Source organism: Oxyura jamaicensis, chromosome 8 (assembly GCF_011077185.1).
Source record: "Oxyura jamaicensis isolate SHBP4307 breed ruddy duck chromosome 8, BPBGC_Ojam_1.0, whole genome shotgun sequence".
NCBI lineage: Eukaryota > Metazoa > Chordata > Aves > Anseriformes > Anatidae > Oxyura > Oxyura jamaicensis.
Genome location: NC_048900.1, coordinates 9,699,997 through 9,710,131, shown reverse-complemented (window position 1 = coordinate 9,710,131; position 10,135 = coordinate 9,699,997). Strand labels below are relative to the sequence as shown.

The 10,135-nt window shown below is 51.1% G+C and overlaps 1 protein-coding gene across 2 annotated transcripts in view; it reads left to right on the top strand.

Annotated features, from left to right (window-relative positions):
• LOC118170986 (dimethylaniline monooxygenase [N-oxide-forming] 3-like) overlaps positions 1–3,898 on the top strand; it is a 6,671-nt gene extending 2,773 nt beyond the window's left edge. For both annotated transcript variants that reach the window (XM_035333667.1, XM_035333668.1), the window contains exons 4-9: positions 55–217; positions 1,094–1,236; positions 1,316–1,515; positions 1,630–1,988; positions 2,413–2,485; positions 3,408–3,898. In XM_035333667.1, coding sequence (XP_035189558.1) covers positions 55–217; positions 1,094–1,236; positions 1,316–1,515; positions 1,630–1,988; positions 2,413–2,485; positions 3,408–3,747 — 1,278 coding nt within the window. In that variant the 3' untranslated portion in view covers positions 3,748–3,898. The remainder of the gene's footprint in view (positions 1–54; positions 218–1,093; positions 1,237–1,315; positions 1,516–1,629; positions 1,989–2,412; positions 2,486–3,407) is intronic.
• Positions 3,899–10,135: the final 6,237 nt, after the last annotated feature.

Sequence of the window (10,135 nt, the reverse complement as noted above, 5' to 3'; positions counted from 1 at the left end):
TTCTTTCTTTCTTTCTTTCTTTCTTTCTTTCTTTCTTTCTTTCTTTCCTTTAAGACCCTGGTCACCAAGATAAGGAAGCGCCCTGACTTTTGTGCTACGGGGCAGTGGGAGGTGGTTACGCAGAGAGATGGGAAGGAAGAGGAGGCAGTTTTTGATGCTGTGATGATTTGCTCTGGGCACCACGTCTACCCAAACCTCCCCCTCGACCACTTCCCAGGTAAGCCGCATGTATGCAATTCATCCACCATCATGCAGACAGGCACACTCCTTCTGTTCAAGTGTTTCTTCCCTGCAAAAAAAATGCCTTTTCAGCACTAAAGAGTGTCTTCCTTGAGAGTGCTTTTGGGGATGGGCTCTGTTCAAGAAATCAAAACCTGTTTTTTAAGAGAAAAAAGATTCAGCATACAACCTGTGATAAGGCAGGGACACTTTTAGTGGAGGTGATGCTAGTCTTTCCTGGAAAAATGATTTCAGAGTGCTTCCTTTAATAGAAGATTCTTCACTAAAGGATTTCACAAAATGCTTCTTTTGGCATTTTTCCATAGTTTCTTATACAAAAAGTTGTGCACATTTTACCATACCTGTGTTTACAGGCACATCATTGAGAAAAATTCTCGATAGTGAGGAATAGTTGGTGCTGGGGGTCTGTTTGGAAGAGGTGAGGGTTTGGGCTATGAGCTGGTCAGGAGAACTCCCCTCAGGTCCTTTGTAACCTTATGGTTTAAAAATTGAAGTTGCTTCCCTTTCACTTACTGATGTGAGGGCATACCAAGGGGATGACATTGGCTGTTCTGGTGTCTCAGCATGATGTTGGGGCTGTACTTGTAGCTTTTGGGGTACACAAATACCACACCAAGGTGTCCTGTTCTTGCACGCAGGCTCCTCTCTATTTAACTCTGAATGAATGCAGAGATAAAACCCTGTCCTGTTACAGGCCTGCAGCATCCTTCCACATGCCAGTGATACCTGCTACTGTGAGCAGTGCTCAGACAGATGCTCCAGCACCACCTGCAGGAATGGGAGATGCCCAGGCCAGCCCAGATGCTCATTTTCCAGAGGAATTACATCCCTTTCTGTCTTCCTGCCCCCCCAGGGATAGAGAAGTTTAAAGGCTGCTACTTCCACAGCCGGGAGTACAAGCAGCCAGAGAAGTTTAGAGGGAAGAAGGTGCTGGTGGTCGGCTTGGGCAACTCTGGCTGTGACATCGCTGTGGAGCTCAGCACCGTGGCTTCACAGGTATGGGGACCTGCACCAGGGCTGGTCGGGGCTGGTGGCCATCATGGGGGTGCCTCACCCCTGCCTGGCTGCCCCCCAGGTTTACCTGAGCTCACGAAGTGGGTCCTGGGTGTTGAGCCGCATCTGGGACCACGGCTACCCTTGGGACATGGTGATCATCACCCGTTTTCGGACGTGGCTGGGCAGCATCCTCCCCAAAGCAGTCAACGACTGGCTGTATGTGAGGGGCATGAACCAGCTCGTAAAGCACGAGAACTTTGGCCTCATGCCTGTGAACAGGTAAGCGTGAGGCCATCTGTTCCCAAAGCCACCAGAGGTGGTGGTCCCAGATGGGGCTGGGCTGTGCCTGCTTGGGGCCAGCAGCAGGAGCCTCCTTGGGCTTTCCCCTTGCAGAACATCCCGCAAGGAACCGGTGCTCAACGACGACCTCCTGAGCCGCATCATCTGTGGCATGGTGTTGATCAAGCCAAATGTGAAGGAATTCAGAGAAACTTCTGTCTTGTTCGAAGACGGGACCATGCAGGATGATGTGGATGTGGTTGTCTTTGCCACTGGGTACACTTACTCCTACCCTTTCATGGAGGACGATTCCATCATCAAGAGCAGGAACAATGAGGTCACCCTCTACAAGGGCATCCTCCCCCCTCATCTGGAGAAGCCAACCATGGCAGTCATTGGGCTGGTCCAGTCCCTTGGGGCCATCATCCCGACAGCGGACCTCCAGTGCCGCTGGGCGATCAAGGTGTTCCAGGGTAGGTGCTTGGGCTCGTGCTGGGCTAAGGTCTGTTTTCCCATAATGGGAACTCTCATTTCCCAGCAGTGATGTACAGGTTCAAACCAAAAATGAGGGCAGTGCCTGAGAGCTGAAGAACGCAGATTTGGCCAGAAATACCATGGCACCTTGCAATGTGGCAATGGGTGACTTTTCAACCCGCTGCAGATTGCAATGAGGTCCCTGTGGCAGGGCAGCTACTTGGGCATCACCACACACCCTAAGGGACAGGGTGGCCAATTTTGTCACATCTCCAATGCCCAAGTATGACCAAAGACCAGATCTTGATTCCAAAGGGAAGAGAAGCACCCAAGGACTCAGCTGATCCCTACAGACCCAACCTGCTTTAGGAAGGATCTACGGGCATCACTTCCTTTTGCTAATGCTATTCCTGTTCTTTCCAGGCCTGTGCACACTCCCGCCAGTCAGCAAGATGATGGATGACATAGATGAGAAGATGGGGAAGAAGGCCCAGTGGTAGGTGCAGCTTGTGGGACTCCCTGCCCGGGGAGGAGGAGAAAAGGGCAAGGGAAAGGCAGCTAGCTCCTTGCCAGGAGGCTCTTCTGAAATGCCCCCTTCAGGTCCTGGATAAGCGAACCCGCAGGTTTCAGTGCAGGAAGCCCCAGCCAGCTTGCTGGTGTTGTTTCACAGTTTTCCACCCACCCCAGGAAGGCCTGAATTGGGCAAGTTTGGGTGGAAGTTTTGTGATGGCAAAATTTCCTGTCTGGAAATGCTGGTTTGCCATCACCGAGCATTATCAGTCTGAAATAGCTTTTCTCACTGATACACACAGTGAGGCCCCAGCAAAACCAGAACATCTTCCTCGTTCTTCCGTGATGTTTTTTGTTTCGTATAGTACATGGAAATGCCTCTCATTCCCCTTTCTTAGCATATCGCATATTGTAGTGAAGCAACGCAGTGAAAATATGAACGTAGTCAAAGCTGAGTCTGGCCCAAGCAATGTTTTCTGCTGTTTTTAGAAACAGTTGCATGGCAGGAAGCTCCAAAGCACAGCATTGAGGTGAGAGCCAGATCCCTTCACCAGCAGCAGCGATGCACATCGTGCGTGGCCGTGCCCCAGCCAGCACCGCTCCCTGTTTTTGGGGACAGATTCTGCCTTTGTCCCCCTTCTCAGGGCTCTGTGGGGGAGCAAAATCCCTGTCTCTTGCCTTGGAAGATGGTGGCTGTGGAGCAGAGGGCTGTCTGTTCCCTGCCAAACCCCTGGACCATTTTGACCCTGCATTGAATTTGTCTGACTTTCAGGAGGGTTTGCTCCCTGCCCACGCTGGCTGTTGGCACAGGGTCCCCCAGAGCAGCTAGGACACAAGGTATCATATCAAAATTAATAATAATAACAGGGGAAAAGCTAAAGCAGCCCCTCTTTCCCTCTCCCCCAAAGGTATGGGAGCAGCACCACGCTGCAGACCGATTATATCACCTACATGGATGAGCTGGCCTCAGCCATTGGCGCGAAGCCCAACGTGCTCAAGCTCCTGGTGACGGACCCGCAGCTGGCTCTGGAGGTCTTCTTCGGGCCCTGCAGCCCCTACCAGTTTCGGCTGACAGGGCCAGGGCGGTGGAGCGGGGCCAGGAGAGCCATCCTCACCCAGTGGGACAGGATGCTGCGGCCCACGAGGACACGCATAGCCCCTGACACCCCCAGCATCTTCCCCATCCCGGCCATGCTGGGGGTGCTCTTCCTCCCGCTCCTCCTCCTCCTCGCTGCACTCTACTGCTAGGGGAGCAGGGAGCGATGTGGGCACACCAAGTGGGGTTTGTGCATGGGATGCTTTCTCCTGCCGGCCACCCAGGGAAATGTGTGCTGCTGCTTGGCTCGTTACCCACATAATTCATCAAGAGTTTCCTTTAAAAGTAAAAAAAAAAAAAAAATCTTTGGTAAATTGGTGCAGCCTCTGTGCCTGATGAATCTGGGAGCATTCTCAACATCTTTTTTCAGTAGCTATGAAGGAGTATAAGGAGTATAAATACTGGTCCCACTAAGTAACGCTGGTTATTTTATCCCTCTAAATGTGTTCAAAGTGTGATGTAGTGTCTTTAACTCTCCCTTTGTACAGTCTTTCTCTAGTGGAAAGACAGAGAGAACGTGTTTGCTTGTTCAAGAGGTGTTTTGGTGTAAAGCTTGTGCTCTGGGCAAAACAAGCCTGCCTGAATTGCCCCTTTTGGGCAGTCATTTCCATAGCAAGTAAAGAAGAATATCCATGTTTTTCACCAATGGGGAAAGATGCCCAAAGGTGGGGGAGCAACTCAGATTAAAATGTCAAGAGGAAAGAATATTTTGGTGTAAAATGTTAGATAAAGCACCCTAGCTCAAACAGCCCACCGGCTCCTGGAACAGCATCTGGCTTTGCTGCAGGGTGCGAGCTTCCCCAGGGGACAGGCGCAGCTGGGGCTGTGTAGCCCAGCACCCCCACTGCTGTGGCCATGCAATATTTAGCAGACAGCAGCTCCCATTTCTGCTGCCTCAGCAATATCATAGCTCATTTTTAGGAAGGACAGATGTGTTTCTCGTGAATCAGCTAAGCTTTGGCACGGGCAGCTCGTGAAGGCGGTGGTCCTGACGCATGCAGTGAAGAGGAGCACTGGGCTCAGCCCGGGCTGTGCCTCCTGTCCCAACACACAACCAGCTCTGCCACCGGCCCCAGAGCCTGGGTCTCAGCAGCCTGCAATCTCAGGCTGCACCCCAAGGGCTGCTCTGAGGGCCCTTTCCTTCTCTTCTCCTTACAGATATTATGAAGTTAAGGGGCCAATATTCCCAAGGATTCAGAAGGAAGGCCATTTGGCTGGCTGGTCTGGGGGATTTGGGGCTGGACGCTTTAGGGGGGGCTCTCCCCAGAGGCCAAGGAGAACATGAACCCCACGGGAGCTGAGGAGATGGTGCTGGCTGTTCAGCTGGTCCTGTTGGTGCCTTGTGGGCCCTGAGGCCACCACCAGGAGCTGCTGCTCTGTTTTGCAATGCTGTGATCTTCCGAAATGTCTCCAGGGGAAAAAAAGACACAAGGGTGGTTATCAACACGCCCACATGCCAGTTATGTGTCCTGCAGAGCAGTGCCGGTCCCACTTCAGGCCACACACTGTTTCAGATAAGAGGAAAAAATATTTTTACTGTTCATTTGCTATTATGATTTATATATATGTATATATATATATTTCCAAGCCAAAAGCTGAGCTATGCCTCAGGCTTGGTGTAGGAAATGCATTAGCCACTAACTTCAGTATTAAGAGCAAAACGTTTAAACTAATAGCTACGGGCATTAAAACTAAAAATTGCAGTTCATGCATGAATTTTAGGAAGCCCTTTCTTTTTTCCTCATTGTAGTAAATAGAAAGCCAGAGGTGGTTTTTCACATCTCCATAGGCACAAAACCTTCCTCAAAGGCCAAGCCTGGAATCAAACATCTGGATGTAGGCTGGGTGACCCAAAAGGAGAAGGATTGTTGGCTTCATCGTGACCACTCTGCAGGTGCTTCTGAGCACAAGGTAGCTGATCCCGGGTGGGACAGGAGATGAGTCTTGGCTCCAGTCCTAACCGGCCCATGATTTACTCTCTGCTCAGGCTTGCTGATAGCAAATAGATAAAAGCCTGTGCCCAGCTGGGTCTGAAGTCCAGCTGGTTCAGCCTGTCTCACCTTTGCCTGGATCAGAGCTTTTTGGGACACAATCAATAACAGCTTTGGTGTCTCCTGCTGTGGGGTTGGTTCTTCTCCCCTTTGACACGTTGGTGAGATGAAGTTATGCCTTGGAAGCCTGTGTAAAAGTTTTTTTTTTTTTTTTTTTTTTTTTTTGTTGTTGATGTTGTGTTTTTTTTGTGTGTGTTGTGCAACTTCACCTATTTTGCAATCTGAGCAAAGCCATGGGAGCCCTCCAGCAAGGAAGGACAAGGCCTGGGGTGCAGTGAGGGAGCGCTGGAAAACCAATATTGCTTTAGAAATGGCAGGTTTGTGGTGGCCAGCGTGAGGATTCACCCGTCCTGGGTGTGATTTGGGTCAAGACACTCCTCAGGAGAAGTGGGGCTAGGCTACAACAGTGCTGAGCAGCCCTAAAATCACCAGGACCACCTGCAAGTGCTCAGCACCTCTCAGACCAATTAGCAAGCCAATGCAGAAGCTCCTGTAAGGAAGATGCCTTTGAAGTGGTAGAGAGGTGATGCTGTGTAATCTCCTCAAATATCTCCAAATGCTGTTCAGGGGCAGCTTGGCTCTGCTGTGGGGATAGGAAAAAAGTTGGTGGCCACTCTGAAGGGAAACATGAGGGTCTGTGGGAGGTGATGGAGTCTTCATCACCGGGGGGTTTCAAAACAGGTGAGGGAAACAAGGAGGAAAGGAGCTGCTATGGAGGAAAAGGTGGGTCTGGTGGTCCTGAGGTCCGTTCCTGTCCTGAAGCTCTTGGAGATGAGAGAAGATCCTTCACTTGGTGTGAGTTAGTGGGGCTGCCAATGCCTGTGCTGGCTGCGCTCAGCAGGGAACTTGAGCGGTCTGAGACGGGCACATGGCTTAGTGCTGGGAGTTTTGTCCTTGTAAAAAACATATTTCTGCAAAGGAATGCATAAACAGAGCTCCTAGGTGGGGCCTGAGGTGGTGCCAGGACACGTCCCTGCCAGGAGGAGGATTGCTGCCGTGTCCCCGTGCCAGCGGTCAGGAATGTCAAACACCAGCACACCTCCCCTCGAGATGCTCTTGGAGCGGCTGCAGGAATTGAAGGCATTTAAACACCAAGTTCAGGAGGAAGGGGGGAAATATTTACAGGAGGGGGCCCACTGAATTGGCCAAATTCTTAAAAACTCTCGAAGACCAAGGTGGTGGTGGGACGGAGACTTCTGGTTGGGGTCTGCATGTCTTAACCACCTGCTTTGCAGGCAACTCTTCCTTATGGTTATTTGCTTACAAGTCTTACCTTTAAACGCAAGCCCTGTTTGCTCCAGCAGCTCCTTTAGTAGATGTTTTGTTATTCCTGAAATGATGGAGACAGAGCCCTGAATGCTGAGGGTTGGTTCAGGAGGCTTGGTTCAGAGCCCAGAGCCCTTCCTGGTGCTGCGAGTTCTTTGGGTGCTATTTGGGATCTTACACGTGTTTATCTGCTTTTGTACAAGGCCATGGCAAGAAAGGGCTGTGTGTGTGCATCCATTAAAGATGGTCTTGTGAAGATTTTTTAAGTTATCGGTGGAAGCTCTTAACTCTAGATCTTAAATCCTCCAAAACCAAGAAGCCAAGAGCTGCTCTTCTGCCTTCCTCACCGCCATGGGAGGCAGCAGGCTTAACAAGGGCAGCGGCTTCTCCTCGGCAAAGTCCACAGGCTGCACACGTGGAAGATACGTGACTTATTATTAAATCAGGTCAAATCTGGCCAAGTATGCTGGAGTAAAACACTCGTGCCCTTCTCGCAGGGCCTCCTTGCCTGATCAGCAAACTCCTTCCCGCTCTACCTGCTACAGCCCGTGCCTGCCCTGGGACATTCTTTGGGTCTCTCTTACCGTGATGTCTCTTGTAAGAGTTCAAGAAACTGAATGTACCTAGTCCTGATCAAAAGATACATAAATGTCGTGCTGGTGCTTGTTGCTGCTTGCTTTAGTGTCCTCTCTATGCTGGGAGCAGTAAAGGAATTAGAAGAACAGCCTCTGCCACTTGATAGCATTTATTTTATTTTATTTTTAGCAGGAAAATCCCCTTTTGACCTTGGGGGCATCCCATGTGCTCCAATGCATAAGCAATTTTTTTTCAAGGTCAAATCCAGGCTCTAAGAAATCAGGAAAAATGCACGTTGCCACCTGCAGCCTCCTCTCCCCCCATGTGTCCTCATGGCAGGCAGCATCCTCACTGCCACGGGCAATGAAAGAATGGGATTTTAGTGTTCTGCTCAGTACTGGGAGACACTTCAGGCCCCTTGAGGGCAGGCTAAGTGCCATCCTCCTACGGATGTGGGATTCCCCCAGACCTCTGAATAAGGGGAGCAGAAGGGAAGCACGGACCCATTTTCTGCAACCTTCAGAAAGGTTTGTGGACAAGAAAAGACTGCCTTAACAAGAAACTTTCTGTTCCTCTTCCCCCCATGTACTCCAAAAGCTGGTGGCACGAGCCTAGAAAACAGCCAAGTGGGCTGTGCTCAGACTTGTTTATCTGTAGATTTGCCCCTCCTTGACTTAAGCTGTTATTTTAAGCAGAGATGATAAAAACAGTGCCAGGGTTTTGTAGAGAAGGAGAGGACAAGAACCTGCTCTACTCCTTCCCATCCAATTTAGCCCAAATAGGTCGGTTTGTTTTTTCCCTGCCCTCTTTTTCCAGCATGCAGAGCCCATACGGTGATGGCCACTGGCGTCCCGCTGAGTGCAAGCAGCTGGGATGCTGGCTGGGAAGCCCAGGGAACCGGGGGCACGTGAAGAACAAAATGTTTTCTTCTGTGGATTCCCTACTTCTTCTTGCCAAGCGTGTGCAAGCACAGCTGCAGCTGCAAGATCTTGTAAATCTGGGAGTCTGGTGGGAGGGCTGGGAGGTGCAGCCTGGGCAGAAACCCCCAAAGTCTTTTCTTAAACCCTGGTTTTCCTAAAGGCACAGTCCTCCCCCAATAGTCTCTGCATGACCTCTGTGTCCATCTGTACTTGTCTGCAGGCATTTCATACATCTTTCCAAGTCACCCCTAAGTATATTGAATAGCTGCTGGTGAAGCTGCATCCAAAGCCACCCTCGCACCCTTCTTTTCCATGATAATTCACCCCTGGGATGGGTGCTATGTTTTCCATGGATATTTTAGCAAGCATTTCCACTTTGTGTGTGTTTAGGACCTTGCTATGCTGGTGTCTGTGTCCACATTCTCCTGGTTTGCTGGGCACCACCACCTGGATGCACCCAGGATGCCTCCGGACCACTCCAGTCTCTCCCACCACCGTGATCCCCTTTGGCCATCGCCCATCGCCACCACCCCGGCCTCCTGGCACACGGAGGTGCCACCACTCCTCCCACAGCACACCCGGGTTGTGCAACCACCACGAGAGCACCACGTGCTGCCTATAAACCCCAGCCAGAGCCGCTCCACTCGTGGCAGCAGTGAGCGTGGGCAGATGGTCCTGGGAGGGAAGGGGAGAGCCGGCCGTGTCCGTGTCCAGCACTTCCAACCCTCCCTGCACAGCGAGGCCGAGCGGTTTGCTTCCCATCAAACTGCTGGGGTTAACCCCTGCGGGTGTTTGCAGGCAGAGAATGGAAGCGGGGCAGCACCGGGCATGGGCCAGCTAAGGCAGGGGGTCCCAGGCGTTATTTCTGGCTTCTTTGCTCTAGGGTAGGGAAATAAATACCACGCATAGCTGAGATGTGCTTGTGGTGGAGGTTAACTCCTGACGTGCAAGGGGGAAAAAAGGGAATGAATAAACAAACAGCTTATGATAGTGTTTTGTTTTGTTTTGTGGTTTATTTATTTTTTTTTTCCATTTAAACAGAAAAAGTCCAGTTTTCATTTAAAACTTGGAAAGCCAAGTATTCTGAAATTTTTACTGAGAGCTGAAATTGTTCGTGGGAAATTCAGTGTTTTGCAGAAATGTGTCCCACACCAGTTTTCTACTGAAAGCTACTTGCTGGTGACTACGCTGTCCCCCTTAAGTGCCACTGTCCCCTGGCAGCGTGTCCCGGGGTGGTGCCACCGGGCTGGTGACCCAATTGAACAGCACAAACCCCTAGCACTGGGGTCGAACCAGGGCTCGCAGCAGCCCTGCAGCCGCCTGTCTGTCTGTCCAGCCCAGAATTCCCCAGAGAGGCGGCTTTGGGAGGCAGAAGCAAAGCGTCCCCAAAGCTGCATTGTTACAACCGCAGTCCCTGCGGCCGTGCCAAAGCTGGTGGCACCTTCTCCGGGGACAGAGGACAGGATGCAGGGGCTGGGAGCTGCCCCCATGCATCTCTGGCTCTGTTTCTCTAAGAAAGACAGTGGCATGGCTCCAAAGATGAAATGCAAACGTTTGCAGGGCTGATATGCAGGGATAGTTTAAGTATGACTCTCAGTAAAAACTGGCAGTGGCTTGCGGCTGAGCTGCAGCCTCACAAAGCGAGTTTCCAGGGCAACTGCGGGGCTTTGGAAGCAGCCTGGCTAGCATGCTAAAAGGGGATGGGTTTATTTAAATACATATAAAGA